The 20,515-nt window shown below is 39.7% G+C and overlaps 1 protein-coding gene across 3 annotated transcripts in view; it reads left to right on the plus strand.

The window, feature by feature from the left end:
- The window catches only part of LOC116292327 (ralA-binding protein 1-A), a 45,222-nt gene that overhangs the window by 1,180 nt on the left and 23,527 nt on the right, over positions 1 to 20,515 (plus strand). For all 3 annotated transcript variants that reach the window (XM_089026870.1, XM_089026872.1, XM_089026871.1), the window contains exons 3-16: positions 3,045 to 3,158; positions 4,364 to 4,441; positions 5,728 to 5,853; positions 6,827 to 6,945; positions 7,740 to 7,870; positions 8,451 to 8,513; positions 8,809 to 8,893; positions 9,519 to 9,581; positions 9,986 to 10,073; positions 11,776 to 11,828; positions 11,927 to 11,998; positions 12,668 to 12,757; positions 13,003 to 13,068; positions 13,391 to 13,530. In XM_089026870.1, the coding sequence (XP_088882996.1) occupies positions 3,045 to 3,158; positions 4,364 to 4,441; positions 5,728 to 5,853; positions 6,827 to 6,945; positions 7,740 to 7,870; positions 8,451 to 8,513; positions 8,809 to 8,893; positions 9,519 to 9,581; positions 9,986 to 10,073; positions 11,776 to 11,828; positions 11,927 to 11,998; positions 12,668 to 12,757; positions 13,003 to 13,068; positions 13,391 to 13,530 (1,288 nt within the window). The remainder of the gene's footprint in view (positions 1 to 3,044; positions 3,159 to 4,363; positions 4,442 to 5,727; positions 5,854 to 6,826; positions 6,946 to 7,739; positions 7,871 to 8,450; positions 8,514 to 8,808; positions 8,894 to 9,518; positions 9,582 to 9,985; positions 10,074 to 11,775; positions 11,829 to 11,926; positions 11,999 to 12,667; positions 12,758 to 13,002; positions 13,069 to 13,390; positions 13,531 to 20,515) is intronic.

Here is a 20,515-nt window from a genome sequence, read left to right on the forward strand (position 1 = left end):
ACAGGTTTTTAAAATATTCATTTTAAGCATTGCTAGCAGTGTTAGTATTGCTTATTGTCTAAAAAGTTATAAAAATAGGAGTGAAAGCACATTCAAAAATACTATTTTTCAAAGATTTTAAAGTAATTTTTGGTGGTACTAATCTTCTCTTGTTCAACAGGTTTTAAATTATGTATTCAAGCAATAGTATTCATTTTAGTATAGCTTATTGTGTGTGAGTTTGACTTGTAGTACAGTGTATTCCAAAATATTCTCTTTGGAAGAGTTTTGAAGTGTTTTTTTGTGTGGTACTTTTCTCTCATGTTCAACAGGTTTTAAATTATGTATTCAAGCAATAGTATTCATGCATTTTAGCTTATTGTGTGTGAGTTTGACTTGTAGTACAGTGTATTCCAAAATATTCTCTTTGGAAGAGATTTCAAGTGTTTTTTTGTGTGGTACTTTTCTCTCATGTTCAACAGGTTTTAAATTATGTATTCAAGCAATAGTATTCATGCATTTTAGCTTATTGTGTGTGAGTTTGACTTGTAGTACAGTGTATTCCAAAATATTCTTTTTGGAAGAGTTTTCAAGTGTTTTTTTGTGTGGTACTTTTCTCTCATGTTCAAGAGCTTTTAATTGATGTATTCAAGCAATAGTATTCATTTTAGTGTTATAGATTATTGTAAGTGAGTTTGACTTGTAGTACAGTGTATTCCAAAATATTCTTTTTGGAAGAGTTTTCAAGTGTTTTTTTGTGGTACTTTTCTCTCATGTTCAAGAGCTTTTAATTGATGTATTCAAGGAGAATGGTGGTTGTACTTATAGTACACTGTATATAGCTAAGAATATATCATGTCATCATAATAAGCTAGTAGCAAAAGCTTATTTTAAAGTAACACTCTTTTTAAGTTTTTGTGGAACATTTTGTCATAATATTATATCTTCATTTATGAGCAGAAGTAGTAATTTGAGTATAACTTGGAGTACACAGTGACCAATTCCAATTAGATTACATCACATCACCTCATTCATAAGAGTAATTATCATACAACAGGTGAAAGATAGCCACACCCTAAACTAATTCAAATTAGCCTCAAACATATCTTATCTGTCATATGCGATCACTTAAAACTGTAAACAGTAATTTTTTTCATTTCACATGTTTATTTTATTGTTTTTAAATTTAATATTCAAGGCTTTGAAATTGTTTAATTATCTATTCAATTGTTTTTTCATCTACATACATTTATTATTTTCTGAGTTTTCAGATCTTAGATCCATCAGCAGGGAATGTAGTGTTACGATTGAAAAAGCAACTAAATTGATTACATGTTTTATTATCATTGTGGTTTTGATATTTTTAAAAATTCTTAGCCACATTAATAACAATCTATCTTAAAAACAATACTTGTAAATATTAATATTAGTATCCCAGTTATTTAGTATTTATTCACTAGCCACATAAATTATAATTTTATCTAAAATAATTTATTATTTTTGAGAATACTCAACCAATATCTCAGTAATTTTGCATTAGAGTGAAGTCATTTAACCTGTGAAATAGATATTAGACTAATACTCTTTAGTAGACCCTAATTCCATTGTTTTCTTTTGTGTCTATTTGACTATTACACGTTGACGAATAATTTTTATTTCACAGGTTAAATGCCTTCACTCTAGTATTTGCAGAATATTATCTTATTCTCAATGAATTGTATAAATGCTACTTAGCTCGACTAGATATGTTAGCTCTATCTTAGATCCATCATCAGCAAATATGGTGTTACAATTGAAAAAGCAACTAAATTGATTACATGTTTTATTATCATTGTGGTTTTGATATTTTCTTAAAATCCTTAGCCAAATCAATAACAATTCTATCTTAAAAACAAATATTGTAAATATTGTCTCATAAATAATAGTATACCAGTTATTTAGTATTTATTCACTAGCCACATTGATTATAATTTTATCTACAATAATTTATTATTTTTTAGAATACTCAATCAATATCTCAGTAATTTGGCATTAGTATTTGCAGAATATTATATTATTCTCAATGAATTTTTTAAATGCTACTTAGCTCAACTAGCTATCTTAGCTCTATCTTAGATCCATCATCAGGAAGTAATGGTGTTACAAATGAAGAATGACTAAATTGATTACATGTTTTATTATCATTGTGGTTTTGATATTTAAAAAAATTCTTAGCCACATTAATAACAATTCTATCTTAAAAACAATATTAAATATTGGGATTCCCATTGTTTGGGCTTCCTGTGTTAACTCTGGTAAGCGACCATCTCCCATAAGCGACAACTTTCTCCTGGCCCTGAGATGGTTGCTTACGGGACAGTCGATTGTACAACAAGTGAATGAGAATGACTAGTGGTTACTAGTTGGGACTGTGTTGGTGTGTTGAATACAACAAGTGAATAAGAATGACTAGTAATATTACTAGTTGGGACTGTGTTGGTGTGTTGAATACAACAAGTGAATAAGAATGACTAGTGGTTACTGGTTGGGACTGTGTTGAATACAACAAGTGAATAAGAATGACTAGTGGTTACTAGTTGGGACTGTGTTGGACTGTGTTGAATACAACAAGTGAATAAGAATGACTAGTGGTTACTAGTTGGGACTGCGTTGGGGTGTTGAATACAACAAGTGAATAAGAATGACTAGTGGTTACTAGTTGGGACTGTGTTGGTGTGTTGAATACAACAAGTGAATAAGAATGACTAGTGGTTACTAGTTGGGACTGTGTTGGTGTGTTGAATACAACAAGTGAATAAGAATGACTAGTGGTTACTAGTTAGGACTGTGTTGGTGTGTTGAATACAACAAGCGAATAAGAATGACTAGTGATTACTAGTTGGGACTGTGTTGGTGTGTTGAATACAAAAAGTTAATACGATTAAAGGAAACATAAACACAGTGTAAGGAAGTTTGTAATTATTGGTCTTTTTACGATATCCCATAAACCTTATTTTTCTGTGCTTGACATGAAATATATTCTTCTTATATTCTTATATGTTAAATATATCTTTTTACATTTATAGAGAATCCAATCTTTGGCGTTCCTTTGGCTCAAGCAGTGAAGCAAAGCAAGTACCCTGATGGAGTTGAGCTGCCAAAAATATTGAGAGATGGGATTGTGTATATTGAGGAAAATGGTATGATGAACCAATTTCCACCAGAGTTCCGTGGTATATCCTCTCATTTACCACAACTTTTTCCCTCCAGCCTTCAAAATGGAACTCTCACAAGGCATTGCAAGAAGTTCACAACATATTTTGATGGCTAGATGACGGAAAAAGTGGTAAATAAGAGGATACACCACGGAAAACTTGAGATAATAGGTTATTGGCCACAGAAAAAAAAAATTTATTGCAAAAACGATGGGAAAATTTGAAAGAAAAATGATTTCAAACATGTGCGTGTTTTGCTCACATAATTTATTGGTATGTTCTATTTCTCCCGGCTCTAGTCCAATCAGAAAGCGAGAAAATTGATGACTGTGGTAAAATGTTTGCTTGTACGTGTATCTCTTTTTATGGGGGTTCAGGATCATTGGTAGGGTGGTAAAATGTTTGCCTCTCTCTTCCGAGGGCTGGGGTGCGAATCCCAATCACCACAGTGAGCTGAGTTGGTTGATCAGTTCTCTATCTGACTCCAAGCTAAGGTTTTAATTTCTGGCCCTCCAGTGCTTTAATACTCTGTCCTCTCAAATCAACCCTAACTAATTCATACTATTTAGAGCTGTGCTCTGCAGGGTCATACATGGAATATAGTGGCTACCACAGGCACCTTCACATGCTTTCAGTTCAACCCTGTTGAGCTGTGCCACTGCTGTACGTTGTGGTGGTGATAAGTGATGACATGACAAGTTTTTTATTTTCTTCACACCTCCAACTTTGTTTTGTTACTAACTTGTTACTACCTTTCTTCCTTCCTTCCTTCCTTCCTTCCTTCCTTCCTTGCTTCCTTGCTTCCTTGCTTCCTTGCTTCCTTGCTTCCTTGCTTCCTTGCTTCCTTGCTTCCTTGCTTCCTTGCTTCCTTGCTTCCTTGCTTCCTTGCTTCCTTGCTTCCTTGCTTCCTTCCTTGCTTCCTTGCTTGCTTCTTTCCTTCTTTCCTTCCTTGCTTCCTTCCTTGCTTCCTTCTTTCCTTCCTTCCTTCCTTCCTTCCTTGCTTCCTTCCTTCCTTCCTTCCTTCCTTCCTTCCTTCCTTCCTTTCTTTCTTTCTCTCTTTCTTTCTCTCTTTCTTCCTTCTATTCTTCTTCCCACCCTTTTATCATTCTTTTCTAATTTCCCTTTCTCTATTTCCTATTTCTCATTTCCCCATCCACCCATTCATGTTATTTTCTTTTCCTGTTATCCAGGATTGGGGATAGAAGGAATATACAGAGTTTCTGGTGCAAAATCTAAAGTTGATGTACTCAAAGAACTCTACAATGAAGGCAAGTAGTGTTGTCCTTCTATACTGCTTCATTCCTAAGTTTCTTAATATTTTAGTGGCGCCCTGTGTTGTCCAATGATGTATAAAGGGGGAAATAGGTAGCTTAGAATGTAACATTGATCTATACACAACAGTGATGGCAGATTCGGAGACACACTGACTTACTACGTATATTGCCCATATGGGTTTTCACGCCAAAAAAACATTCCTTGGTCATGCCTCCAAACGTCTACATCTCCGCTGGAAAACATCAACCTCTTAGTCTGCATTCCTTCACGTTTCAGCATCCTTTTAACAGTTTGTGGGTAAGAAATTTATCTAAAGGATGCTGAAGTGTGATGAAAGGAATGCAGACTAAGAGGTTGATGTTTGTCGGCAGAATCATAGTCCTTTGGAGGTGTGACAGAGGCTTGTTTTTCTGACGTGAAAACCCAGATCGCTGACATTTGGTGGCAGTTTTTTTTTTTGCCTTAGTATGATTTCTGTTGTTAACAAGAACAAATATTAGCCCATCAAATGTAAAAAATGCTTGGTTGTCGCTGCCCAAAATTCTTGATAAACAAAGAAACAACACTCAAGGGAATGACACATGGTCTGAAATGTGAATGTTTTAATAAGGTCTATTTAATAATCATTTTTAGTTCTTAGTACTTTCTTTTACAAATAAATGATACTCAAGGGAATGACACATGGTTTAAAATGTAAATATTGTAATAAAGTCTATTATGATTTAATACTGCAAAGAACGGTTGTGATACAGGAAAAAACCATTCCTGATATGAGACCGTATCAGCACTACTCATCTGCTCGCGATCGGGTATGATAGGGTTTAGAGGGAGTTTGAGCATTTCTTTGCAGAATTAAATAATAAACAACTTATCACTCGCCCAAGCATCTGATAAGGCTGTGAAGATATAGAAATATAGATAAGTTATAGTGCTTGGGAACGAGGTTATTCCGGGCGAAAGACCCTTGGAATTAAATTTGGAAAAATTAATTTCCAACCTCGCTGGGAAGGTCTGATAAGGCTGTGCATTTTTACTCATCACTAATTGTACTTTGGCTCGCCTAAAGGCTCTCCAAAATACTCTGTGACTCGTAAAAAGACACAGCCGTATCAGATGCTTAGCCCACTGATAACCTCTATATATAAATAATAATAATGGGAGGTTCCTGTATAGCGCATTTATACAATGTCTCAATGCGCATTACATTAATGACCAGTGGTGGACTTATATTTAGTAATGTCAGAGTTTTTAACTTTTCTTAACCATGTTTGTCCCTCAGGTAAATCAGTAGAATTAAAGGACTATGAACCAGAAGTTGTGGCAGGAGTTGTCAAGAGCTATTTACGGGATCTGCCAGAGAACGTACTTACTGCTACTATGTTGCCGAAATTCAATGAACTGGTTGGTAAGTAAAATTGCTTAAAGACACAAAAATGCAGTGTTCAGGTGTATTTTATACATTTATTTGTTCATAAGTCCTTTGTTCTGTCCATCCCTTCTATCAATCCAATCATCTATGGTGATGTGGGTGGCATGGGTGGCGTAGTGGTTTACCGCTCGTCTCTCACCACTGTGGTCCGGGTTCAAGCCCTGGCTCAGACTGGATCATATGTGAGTTAAGTTTGTTTGATGTGTTGTTCTCTCCCTTGCCACGGGGGTTTTCTCCAGGATCTCCGGTTTCCTCCCTCCGTAAAAAGCGACATGTGAGTTAAGTTTTGTATGTTGTAAATATAGAATGTATGGGGAGTGGTGGTTGTAAAATATAAGTTTTTTTCCCATCACATATTCCATTTATCCATCCTTCATCCTGTCATTGCACATTCTATTTATTGATCCATCCAATCATCCATCCATTGAATCATTCCATCATCACCATCATCACCATCATCACCATCACCATCATCATCATCCTCATTACCACCATCATCACCATTATCACCACCATTATCATCATCATCACCATCACCATCATCACAACCATCACCATCATCATCATCATAGTAATCACCATCATCACCACCATCATCATAATCACCATCATCACCATCATCACCATCATCACAACCATCACCATCATCTTCATAATCACCATCATCACCACCATCATCATCATCACCATCATCACCACCACCATCATCACCACCACCATCATCACCATCATCATCATCATAATCACCATCATCACCACCATCACCATCACCATCATCACCATCATCATCATCATAATCACCATCATCACCACCATCATCATCATCGCCATCATCACCATCATCATCACAACCATCATCATCACCATCACCATCATCATCATTGCCATCATTTCCATCATCATCATCATCATCAACAACAATTAAACACCTAAATAAATTCACTACTAGGAATGCAAGATAAGAAGGACCAACTAGAAAGAACTAAGAATCTGTTATCGAAATTGCCGTCGATTAACAGAACTCTTCTGGCCTGGATATTTACACACATGGGACACGTCATTGACAGAGTAAGTAATGCTATACTTCCACAGTAAATACCAGTCATGATAAAGAAAAACATTTCTTATTTGGCTTACAATTATACACCTGTTTTACAACTCACAGATAGAACCCTGAAACAACCTCTGGGCTGATCTAAGTCAGGGCATGGCTAACTCACAGATCAAACCCTGAAACAACCTCTGGGCTGATCTAAGTCAGGGCATGGCTAACTCACAGATTGAATTGTAATTTAGCATGTTATGTTTTGAGGAGGGACGAAAATTATATAATGCTGATTATGGCAATCATACTCAAGACCCCAGAGGTGAGAGAGAGCCACTAACACCATAAAAAAAACCATCCTTTTTTACGAGGGTGGCACTTAATATATAGCTAGAGGTACAAACCATACCATCCATCCTCCTGGGAATTAAACCTTGGAAGTGGTTGAGGTTCAAATGATACTGATTCTGCTCTTTCCTGATTGGCTCCTATTTTCACTCTACTTGGGACTTCAATAACTAACAAAGTTAGAGTTGTCCTGACAGGAATGGTCCTCACCAAGATGTACTACTACTACTACTACTACTACTAATAATAAGAGATTCTTGTATAGTGCATTACATACAACGCCTCAATGCGCTTCACAATCATGACCAGTGGAGGACTTTACGGGCTGCATATTAAGGCACTAGTAGCAGCCGTGCAGCTTACATTCATGAGTGATTTGTTTGTACATTAGTGTTATGCCTCCAGACAGGGATAGGCTGTTGATAGTTCAAGATTTGCGCATTCATTTTGATGTCATTGTTGTGTTCAGGGTTCTGAAAACAAGATGAGCATCCAGAATGTCAGCATCGTGTTGAGTCCTACCATGGGAATCAACCATGGCATACTCTTCATATTACTAAACAATGTCTTGGAACTCTTCCCAGATACACGGCTTGCAAAGTAAGACATTGCACTGACTGCTTTATGAATGAATAGATAAATGGACGAATTAACAAATGAATAAATGCAGTGGCGGATCCAGGGGGGGTCGAAGGGGTCCACGGAACCCCCCTTGAAGGTTTGATCTTTTAGGTAATAGAAATATGTCTTATATAAATTTTGCTTTAAAGTATCCACAAAGTTAATGTTGAACACGAAATGATAGATATTTGCTGTTATAATGTTTATAATTTACTTTTAAGTTCCGTTACTAGATAGTAAATTAGGTGATTAGAGCCAATTTTTTTGTCAAACATCGACTAAACAAAAGAGAATTATACACAGTTTAAGAAACGGAACCCCCCTTTGAAAAATCCTGGATCCGCCACTGAAATGAACGAACGAATAAATGAACAAATGAATGAGTGAGTGATTGAATGTAAGACTCGTTGCAACAGTCTATGAGTAGACATCTTTTCTTGTCTTTTTATTTTATCGTCTTCTTATTTTGTCTCACCCTAACAGGCTTGATAAAATACTGCAGACTTAAAAAAATATGCGCCACTACTGCAACCTAAAATGTGTGATTATCTTTGTTCAGATACACAGGTTCTCTTACCTTCAGGGTTGAAGAAGATGAGACAGACTTACCAACCTCTCCAGAGTAAGTCAGTAATAGATAAAAAATATCTTCATTGTCTTAAAAACCACTAGTGGATAGACCGCTAGTGGATAGACCGCTAGTGGATAGACCGCTAGTGGATAGACCGCTAGTGGATAGACCGCTAGTGGATAGACCGCTAGTGGATAGACCGCTAGTGGATAGACCGCTAGTGGATAGACCGCTAGTGGATAGACCGCTAGTGGATAGACCGCTAGTGGATAGACCGCTAGTCGATAGACCACTAGTCGATAGACCACTTAATATATATAACTTAATATGTTCTTGTTCATTTCAGGGCCATTGCATCTGTGTTAGCTAAACAGGAAGCCATTTTGGCACAACTACATGAAAAACTTAACAGCACTAAAGATAATGATGATGTAAGTATTATAATAATAATATACGTGGCTCGGATGACCACGTAAAGACAGGGCAGAAAAACGGTTTTTGGCCTTTCGCCATAAGGACAGCTTTACGTATTTAAGCTCAATATTTTGTAAACGCGTTCTTTTGGAGCCAAATAGCAAAATATCAAATGCGACCAAAATTTATTGAATGCGTATTCGAGATATAAAGCCGTGCACTTTGGGAGAGGTGATATTTTGATCAGCAGAAAAACTGACATGTTCGTGAATACTAATAAGTAGATTTACTCTAATTCGACAAAATTTCGTCACAAGTTTCGAGCAGCAGTGACACAAATGAAACGCTTAAAAGTTTGGAGTATTAAACTCAGTTAAAAAAAATCGTAAAAGTAGCGGGCTTATCGATTTTTTGCCCTGTCCCACGTGAAAGGGTGGTCCCGTCTCTCTCGACTACCTCACCCTGCAATGGAGGGACGCAAAATAACAACTGAGGACGTAAAAAAATTCTGGCAGTGACCACCCTCAGTGTCTGGCCTTTACTAATGATTTCTTAACGGTTTGATTGTGGGATGGGTATGGGGATTTTACGGGGTCGGTATAAATAAGCGATGACAAGTTTTTTTATTTTATTATTTTCCAGGCAGAAGGACAGGATGAATTACTGTGGGAAGTACAGAGAAAAGTCACTCAGTTAAAGAGAAAGGTTAGAATCTTTGCTTCAAAACTAGAAGACATAATTCAAAATCACTGTTAGTGGTATTAATACATGCATTTATCACGTAGTTATCCATAAAATACCTATATTTCTCCTTTTCGAAAAAGTCATATTTGAAATGTGAAAATAACATGTTATTTTCACATGTGAAAATATTGTTACCATGTGTAATTAAGCTATTAGTTTGTAAATAAAATATATGAAAAAATATAATAATAGAAAGCTTGTTAAGTTGATTTTATGGATAATTATATAATAAACAGAATATTACATGGGCGCTTGGAGATACGAAATTTAGCTTCTCGTGTTGAAGATCTTTTCAACACTCGAAGATAAATTTCGTATCTCCGCGCGCCCATGTAATATCCTCTATATAATCCCTTATCTTTCAGCTCAGAGTTGCTAAAAAAGCTGTACAAGGAAAGCACAAAGAAAAAGATAAACCCATAGCCAAAGAAGAAGAAAAAGATGATAAAGAAGGTACAAATACAGATTTGACATATAAAGATGGAAAGGAGTTACTTCAAAGCTTAGTAATATTATCTGCAGAAAAACATTCTCGAGTTCGAATCCTACCTGGAGGTCTCAGAATTTTTATCCAGAATATTAGCTACGAAGAAATATATTTTATTAGATCTTTATTGCTCCTAAAGCACAGCCGGGTTAGGCTTCACGAATTTGCAACGTCTCCTGTGATTGGTTAGGTTTAGGGGCGGGGTTGGGGAAAGGTCATCGTTTTCTATTGTATTTTACAATTGACATTTACAATAGGCCCTTTACAGCTCAGTAATCACGTGCTGATTAATTCACTGAGAGCAAATGAATGAACATCTTGATTCCCATGGGTGAAGTATACTGGTGAGCAAACAAACTTTCTACAACCTGTTTCCAGAGATCGTAATAAAACTGCATTTCGTAACACACTGGTTACACATCGTTTCATTCAGTTCTTTACAAGTAGCTAAAAAGAATCACCAATTTAATATAAAAACGAAGGTTTTGCTCTCCAGTACAGACAGGTGACGGTTAACTGCAAAGGGCCTATTTACTGCATCGGTGTCTGTTCCATGCTGTATATCAAAAACACACTTCAGCTTGTCCGATGTAGCAACAGTAACTAGGGGGTAGAACAATGAATGCGGTATCGGTGTATATAAACACCTTAGTCAATACTTACAGATTGACTGCCAACACACAGCATACTTTTACAGCAGCAATGTCTGTCTGCATGCTACAAAGGGATTCTTTAGTCATTGGTAACAAAATCTTACTATAGAACAAGAAGCTAAAAAGAATCACCAATTTCAAATAAAAACAATAATTTTGCTCTCAACTACAGACACATGACCGCTGTCATGCAGCATATAATATAATGATAGTGTGATTCTAAGATGCGCTGATCTCAGCCAAAAGTATTGCTATTATATAGGCATAACACAGGCAGCCCAAACAAGGTTCCTGTGTATGGTTTATAAGGGAATGTATGGGAGTTATGATAAACAATTTGCCTCAAAACTTGTTGCAGTCATTGCTTTTACTTTGTTCAGTCTTCTGGCGACGTTTCAGCGCGATTTGAGGCTGTTTAGTGGGTTTTTAAAAATTGTTGAGTGAAACATTTTATTTTCGTAACTTTATCATAACTCCCATACATTCCCTTATAAACCATACACAGGAACCTTGTTTGGGCTGCCTGCGGGCATAAAAGCAATTTCAGGCCAAAAGATGCTTTTGTTTTCATTTTCAAAGAAATCAAAAATACAGTGAAGAGGCTCGATCGAGCGAAATAAATTTGCTTTTGGTTTTAAAGTTTTAATGTCGTGAGTGACCTGAGTGGCAAAATAGTCCAAACACCTTTTTGGCGTAGGCATTTAAAATTAGAAGAGCTTACATTTTTGACCGCTGGAAATTGCCTTGGTTTTATGCCTGCCTGCAATAAGACTTTTCATAGTTTAAGAATCGATTCCACTGCGCATGCGATTTTATCCCGAATTTCTAACCTTCTTTTGTCTAAACCTTCTTTTGTTCTTAATTAAACAAAAGAAGGTGAGAAATTCGGGATAAAATCGCATGTGCAGTGGAATCGATTCTTAAACTATTAAAAGGCTTATTAATACGTTTGATAGTGTCTTTCATTCTATTACACAAAATTAAATATTTTTTGGAAATTCTAATTTATTTTTAGAAGAGATCAAACTATTAGAAGCTTCTGAAGCTGAACTAATCATGGAACAAGAGGTATGGCAATGATTATGATGTAGGATTTATTGAAGAAATAGAAAAACGTGCAAATCGTCCCGTGTAACAGCTTAAATCTACTTTCTCTTTTCTTTTAGGAGTTGACTTTAATAGGAGATGAACTCAGACAGAGAATTGCTAATGAAAGAAGTGAAATAAAACGATTACAGGTCAGTACAAATGATGAAAATGTTGGACATTATCCTGAGCACCCAACCTGAGCACCCAACCTGTGCACCCAACCTGAGCACACAACCTGAGCACCCAACCTGTGCACCCAACCTGAGCACCCAACCTGTGCACCCAACCTGTGCACCCAACCTGAACACCCAACCTGTGCACCCTACCTGAGCACCCAACCTGAGCACCCAACCTGAGCACCCAACCTGTGCACCCAACCTGAGCACCCAACCTGTGCACCCAACCTGAGCACCCAACCTGAGCACCCAACCTGAGCACCCAACCTGAGCACCCAACCTGAGCACCCAACCTGAGCACCCAACCTGAGCACCCGACCTGAGCACCCGACCTGAGCACCCGACCTGAGCACCCGACCTGAGCACCCGACCTGAGCACCCGACCTGAGCACCCGACCTGAGAACCCAACCTGAGCACCCAACCTGTGCACCCGACCTGAGCACCCAACCTGAGCACCCAACCTGAGCACCCAACCTGAGCACCCAACCTGAGCACCCAACCTGAGCACCCAACCTGAGCACCCAACCTGAGCACCCAACCTGTGCAGCAACAGTGGATGGGGATATTGATGATGATAATGATGATTTTTTTTTTCGTTACCTATAATTTTATTATAACAATTTCGTTACCTTAATTTTTAGGAAGAAATTGCTTCCATATTACAACAACAAGAATCAGAACAAGCTCTGTCTGACGCAGCGTCCGCATCAGATTCTTCTGGCAGTGAGACTGTATCCACTATGAAATAAAATATTAATAATAGATGAAAGGGGAATCAAGGGTGGTGTAGTGGTAGTGCACTCACCTCTCACCTCTGGGGTCTAGGGTGTGATTCCTGGACTCAACATCACATACATTAGTGAATCAAGGGTGGTGTAGGGGTAGTGCACTCACCTCTCACCTCTAAGGTCTCAGGGCTCATTTGGGTTCTCAGGATGACGATATTTTTCTTGACTAAAGATGTTAACATGATTAGGAAGTAGATGAAAGTGAACTGGAGATCATCATGCAGGACCTTATCAGACAAAATGAAGAACTAGAGGTAAATGGCTTACTAATATTAGTTTAAGTGATGAACAGAATATTCGTCCGTCCGTCCGTCCATCTGTCCATCCACCCATCCCATCCCTTCCACTCACCCATCCATCCATGCATCCATCCACCCACCCATCCATGCATCCATCCACCCACCCATCCATCCATCCATCCACCCACCCACCCACCCACCCATCCACCCACCCAAACACCCACCCACCCACCCTTCCATCCAATCCATCCATCCACCCACCCATCCACCTTTCTATCTATATATCCAACTAACCCGTCCATCCATTTCCCCATCATTAATTTTTCTATCGTTGTAGAAAAAAAATATGCAGCTATGTCAGGAGATCCACGAGCAGCGAGAAACATGTGCTGAAATGAAAGTACAAATCAAGATACTAGAACAAAAAAAGCTTGAAGCAGAACAAAAACTAGAGCAGGAGAAGGCAATGCATGAAAGGTGGGTCATATTACTTGTTTGTGTGAACCATTTATTTGGTGCTAACCCTCCCCTATCACACCCATACCCCTCCCCTATCACACCCCTACCCCTACCCCTTCCCATCACACTCCCACTCCTCCCCATCACATCCCCACCCCTCCCCTATCACACTCCTACCCCTCCCCTATCACGCCCATACCGTATCACACCCCTACCCTTCCCTATCACACCCCCTCCCCTCCCTATCACACCCCTTCCCCTTCCCTATCACACCACTACCCCTCCCTATTACACCCCTACCCCTCTCCCCCTCCCAAACACACTCACACAAACAAAATGACACCTAACCTCTCCCTACAGCTCCCTGGCATAAAGCTTAGCGAGTCACTAAGCTTTGATTTTTATGGAGGGAGGAAAACCAGAGAACTTTGAAATAAAAACCAATGAAATGAAATAATCAATACAATGGCTTTGTTGTAAATGTCTGTACTAGACAATGTCTTTACTATCATCATTGTCACTACCATCATCAGCATTATCACAACCATCACATTGTCTTCTTCATCATCATCGACATTGCTTGTATCTTGATCATTATCACCATCATGATTACCATCACCATCATGATTATCACCATTTTCATCATCATCATCATCACCATTGTCATCATCACCTTTACTATCAATATCATCATCGTCGCCATCATCATCATCAAGATATCCATTATCACTCTTGGCACATTTCTGATTCTAACTAACGGCAAAATGCAATAAGCATCATGAGAGACATAATTAAAATTCACCTAATATAGAAACCATAGTCAAAGCAATTGCTAACATCGTTTTGCTAACGTACTGGATTTGTGCTATGTAAAATGTAGTATAGTTATGTGATATTATAGTAGATAGAATAATATACGTGGCAGCTATTATTGCGATTTTCATAAACATGCGAACTCTTTGTCTGTGAGCTGCACGCTGAAATTTGGTTTTTCGCTGCTGTCAATCAAACCTAATCAGTCGGTACCTTTCATGTTTTTGACTAGCGGCAGCGAAAAACCAAATTTCAGCGTGCAGCTCGCAGACACAGAATTGGCATGTTTATGGAAATCGCAGTAATGGTTAAAGATCAGGATAGCTCAAGTGGGTGCTTGTAAAGCATGCATATATTATTACTATCATAAATTACACTTGCATTAGTATGGTTAAGCAATATAAGCTTATTAACTGCATTAAAGCATTATTTCATATTTATCTGAATGGAACACCCAAAACATGACATGAACACTGCACGGGCACGGTCACCAAGGTTTACTGCTCTGCTAGACCAATCACATTGCGCGAGAAAAGAATCAGCCAATCAAAATTCCAGAAAACATGACGGTATCGGGATTTTCACAATCATACGAAATTTGTCGCCCCATGTAAGGAAATCCGGAATCCACGAAATTTCAGGCTTTGGAATCCGGAATCCAGCACTCTGGAATACGGAATCCACCCTTTTGGAATCCGGGATCCGCTACTTTGAAATTGAAAGTATGCACTCAAATGCTATCGCCTCGACCTAGACTGAACCGATGTAGCCCCTCCCCCACTGTGTAATAACTCCACCAAGAATATCTGTCGTCAGATGCTGATTCTACTTTCAAAGCGGCAATGTTCAATGTAGTATGAATTCATTCTCATTCACGTTTGATGCTGAGCTAAACTGCATATTAAAATCTCTTTCTTAACAACTTCATTTATTTATTAACTAACTTTACATAAAACATACAAAATCTCAACAGCTTTTCGTTTTCAACTGATTCCCTCTGTTTTTGTTAATCAGCATGCTTAGATTTGTGCATAAATTCACTGTTTTGACTGTGCTTCTGTTCTGGTACTGTGTATATGTTGTGCTTTTTGGGCTCACTTTTTTATGGGAAGCACAGGTGCTGTAAAGCCCCGTTTACACTAGCGATTTTTGCGGCGATTTTTGCTGCGATTTTTGCTGCGATTTTTGCTGCGATTTTTTTGCGATTTTTTTGCGATTTTGTCCATAATAAATAATGGTAAAGAATTTACATGTAAAGTTTTTTTCGGGATACCAAGATTTTCCTAGTCTCTTTTGAAGGATGAGACAAACGATTTCATATTTCCGAAAATTGCCACAAAAATCGCAGCAAAAAGCGCCGCAAAAATCGCCAGTGTAAACGGGGCTTAAGGAACCGACCATAAGATAATTGTGTGTGTGGTGGTGGCAACTCTCCTTTCAGAAAAGAAATATCGAAGGGGAGACATTTTACGACCTTATGTCAAATCAGAAGAAAAAACATGTCCTTGTGAACAAGAAGTTGTAGATGAAAACTTTTTCTTTTGAAATGTCCGTCCTACTCAAACAAACGGAAGTACAACAAAAAATTAACACAATTACAAACAAACAATTTGAACTCTTAAGTGAAAACGATAAAGTCCATTTTCTTATCAACCCGAATGAAAAAATCCAAAAAATCGTAGCAAAATACATATACGAATGCCAAGAAGATAGAAGGACAATGTTGCCATAGACAAAATAGCTAAAAAGCTTGATTAGTCCCTTTCACAATTCCCTGGGCCATCTTGAAAGGTAGCCGTGCCTTTGCATCGAAGCGAGACGAACGGTGAGCTTGCAATGATAGAGAAGTAGTATAGGGAATGGGGGTTCCAGCGCAATCTCAACACGGGGTAAGACCCGCGTCAAAAATCCACCTACGGACGACCCCCACTCCAAGTGTGGTTGAGGGCAACAGCGCACTTAAATATGTTAGTCTATATATGGAGTGCGAAGAATGTAAGAGAACTTTTAAGAAAGAAGCGGATTTGAAAAAGCATTTGAAAATGAAGACGAAGTGTATGAGCAGTTATGATTGTGGATGTGGTAAGAAGTTTGAGACTAAGGTTAAATTGTTTTGGCATTGTCAGGACTGTGAGTACGACTACGACGACCTAAAAAGTGCTTGGTATTAGGTATAAAATATTTCCTATTATATAGATGGAATCCCAAAGCAACTTCAGCACGGTGTCAATACCCGGTAACGGTGAGATTGACGTTAGACAGTTTTGGCGTCAGTCAGAAAGGAAGGTTAAAAGGACTCTCCGAAAAGGTATAGAAGAATTAGGAGCCCTGAAAGCGAGCATAATGGTAGAAGTAAGTTTGTCAAAAGACGAGGTAATGACGACAGCAATGTTGCGATCAAAGTCGTTAGTGATATTAGAATCCACGAATCTGGATAGGTCACTCAGTGAAGCCTTAGAAGCAATAATGGAGTCGCTGTCTAACTACACGAAAGAAGGATCGGGTTGGACAGTAGAGGAGGTTGAAGGAATAGAGATAAGTATAGCCAGGTACGTACCCATACGAGGGGGGAGTTACGTACCGCTACCAACGTGGGTAGAAAGGAAGAAGGCTATTGTAAACGTGAAGAATGAAGACAATCGATGCTTTATGTGGGCAATCAGGTCTGCACTGTATCCAGCAGAGAAGGATCCCTGTAGGACAAGTAAGTATCCCACAGATGATTTAGAGTGGGATGGTGTGGAATTTCCCATGCAGTTGATAGACATCCCCATATTTGAGGAAATAAACGATCTAGCAATTAACGTTTACGGAGTCAGAGAGCAGACGATAGTACCGTTAGTTCTGTCAAAAAGTAAAGGAGAGCGCGTACATTTATTCTACCACGGCGGACACTACTCATGGGTTAAACACATTAGCAGACTATTCTACAGACATACTAAGCACAAAGGCAAAAAGTACTTCTGTGACTGCTGCTTGCTGTCATTTACATCCTTAAATGCCCTAAAGAAACACGATGAGATCTGCCGCGGAGTCGAAGAAGTGGCGCAACGGATCCAGATACCCACCAACAAAGAGCTTTCATACGCAGACCATCAAAAGCAGATGCAAGTGCCTTACGTGATATATGCAGACTTCGAAGCGTTGATAACTAAGGAAGAGCAGAAACGTGGTGCCACGAATAAGGTAGGATTACACGAGATCTGCTCCTTTGGTTACATAGTAGTCAGATCAGACGGTAAAGCAAACCCTCCTGTGATTTACCGAGGTAAGAACGCAGCTAATGAGTTTCTAGAAGCATTGCGAGAAGAGGAGGGGGAGATTAGAGAACAATTAAGACGTCCAAAGAAGATGGAATTTACCAAAGAGAACCAGGAGGCTTTTAACAAGGCAAAAAAATGCCACATTTGTCAACATACGCTTCTTCAGTTTGGAAGACGAGCCAAGAAAGCGTGGGATGAAGATGGAAAGTATCTAGGAGAAGCTCATTTTAAATGCGGGAAGTATGCTAAGAAAGGTGAGAAGCCGGGAAAGCCCTCCACGCACTGCATTCACTGCCACAAAGCATTTGTTGAGGATTTCTATGTGGATAAGGTTAGGGATCACTGCCACATCACGGGTAAATACAGAGGAGCGGCTCATTGGAAATGCAATATAAACTTCAAAGTAAATCCAGACATGGAGATTCCGGTGTTCTTTCACAACCTCCGCGGTTACGACTCCCATTTGCTACTACAAGGAACAGACGGCTCCGACGTCAAATGCATACCCAACAACAAAGAGCGCTACATGTCCGTAACTGTGGGTAAGCTAAAGTTCTTAGATTCGCAGCAGTTTATGGCGGACTCCTTAGCAAACCTCGTAAAGTATAACACCAACTTTCCCATTTCCAGTCAATATGGCGCGGAAAGGAAAGGAGTCTACCCATATGAATACATGGATTCCTGGGATCGATTCAAAGAGTCCCTACCACCCAAAGATCGCTTCTACAGCACCCTAAACGAGTCCGGTATAAAGGATGAGGAGTACCAGCATGCGTTAGACGTGTGGGAAAAGTACTCCTGTGAGAACATGGGGGACTACCACGACATCTACCTAAGGTCTGACGTAGTGCTGCTTGCAGATGTTTTCCAAAGCTTCAGAAAGATGGCTATGGAATATTACGGATTGGATCCCGCTAATTTCTACACGGCTCCTGGGCTCAGCTGGAGTGCTTCGTTAAAGAAGACAAATGCGCAGTTGGATCTCCTAACGGAGTACGACATGTATCGGTTTATGGAAGACGGTATTCGTGGCGGCGTATGCGGACCCAGCCGACGTTACGCCCGCGCAAACAACCCCTTAGTAGAGCACGACCCAGAGAAACCAACCACATACATTTACTACCTGGATGCGAATAACCTTTATGGCTGGGCAATGTCACAGTACCTACCTGTGAGAGACTTCGAATGGGATCCAGTGAAGCCGATAGACTTCTACATGCAGGTAGGAAAGGAGGAAGACAAGGGTTACGTCTTAGAAGTGGATCTGGAGTACCCAGAGCGCCTGCACGACGAACACAATGAGTTCCCCTTAGCACCAGAAGCGATAGAGATACCATTTAAGCAGCTAAGTCCGCTGCAAAAGCAAATGTGCCCTGGTTACAAACCGTACAGGAAACTAACTATGAACCTGATGGATAAGAAGAAGTATGTGGTACATTACCGCAACCTGCAGTTCTACGTGCGACACGGAATGCGCGTAGAGAAGATCCACAGAGTCCTAAAATTCACGCAGGAACCCTGGATGCGCCCCTACATTGACTTTAACACGCAAAAGCGTACCGCAGCGAAAAATGACTTCGAGAAAAACCTCTTCAAACTGATGAACAACAGCGTGTTCGGAAAGACAATGGAGAACATCCGCAAGCGCGTAAGCGTAAAAATAGTCAGCACCAAAGAGGAAGCAGAAGCATACGTGTCACAGCCAGGCTTCGTTAGATACGTAGAAATGCTGAACTTCTACGTGATTCACATGAAAAGGGCAAACCTCTTACTAAACAAGCCCGTTTACACAGGCTTTACGGTGCTGGATCTATCGAAGCTGCTTATGTATGAGTTCTACTACGATAAGCTTAAGCCAAAGTACGGAGACCGCTGTTGCCTCCTGTACACAGACACCGACTCCCTAATTCTAGAAGTGCAAACGGAAGACGTTTACAAAGACTGCCTCCCCGATATAGACGAGTACGACACCAGCGGTTACCCGAAGGAGCACTTCCTTTACTCTGCGAAGAATAAGAAGGTAATTGGGAAGATGAAAGACGAAATGTTAGGAAAACCCATAGTAGAGTACGTGGGTCTGAAACCAAAGATGTACAGCGTGCTAAAGTTAGACGGCGTAGAAAAGAAAGCTAAAGGCGTAAAAAAGTACGTGGTTAAGAAGGACATTACGCACGAGTCCTACCTCAACGTATTACGAACACGCAAGGAACAGCGGCATAAGATGAACAGCCTGCGCAGCTATGGTCATCAGATACATAACGTCACGCAGGAGAAGGTGTCGCTGTCTGCATTTGACGGTAAGCGATGGATGTGTGATGACGGAGTGCATACGATAGCATTCGGACATCACACGATAAGCAGTTCTTCCATGACGAACCCACGTGTGGGGCCATCGTGAAGATAATACAAGATGGGCTGACCCTTCTTAGCTATTACGCTTCGGATCTGGTAAGTTTCCAAAGACCAATTAGGATCCGTAGCTCTTTTGGATCCTCCTTCTAATTCACCCGGCTCATAGAGATATCGAACCGTGACATTACCTAATTTTTTTTCATGGGGGAAGACCGCCCTCGAACTTCTGACGAAGGACTTGTGTTCCACGTGTTTCTTTTTTATGGCATCCTTGGGTTTTATTCCCGTAGCCCTGGCCGCCTCGTTGTTCAAAGCCGCGACGACCTGGGGGAGCCTCTGAGTCCATTCCCTGTTGCGTTTGGAGGGATCTTCCAGCTCTTTCCAATACTGGTACCCAAAGAGGCGCTCGGCCAAGGTCTTGTTGAATCTTTCGACGATGCTCTGACCCCTGTGGTACTCTGCTTCGGCTCTCTTAATCTTACTGCTGTGGTCTTTCAGGGTCTTAGTAACCACGCCCATGAACTCCGTCCCCGCATCCACTTGCAGCAGCTTAGGCCATTTCAAGACGCGCTTAT

This window comes from Actinia tenebrosa, unplaced genomic scaffold (assembly GCF_029948245.1).
Source record: "Actinia tenebrosa isolate PJP-AT-01 unplaced genomic scaffold, QUT_ActTen_1.0 PGA_scaffold10__47_contigs__length_13832649, whole genome shotgun sequence".
In the NCBI taxonomy this organism is placed as follows: Eukaryota; Metazoa; Cnidaria; class Anthozoa; order Actiniaria; family Actiniidae; genus Actinia; species Actinia tenebrosa.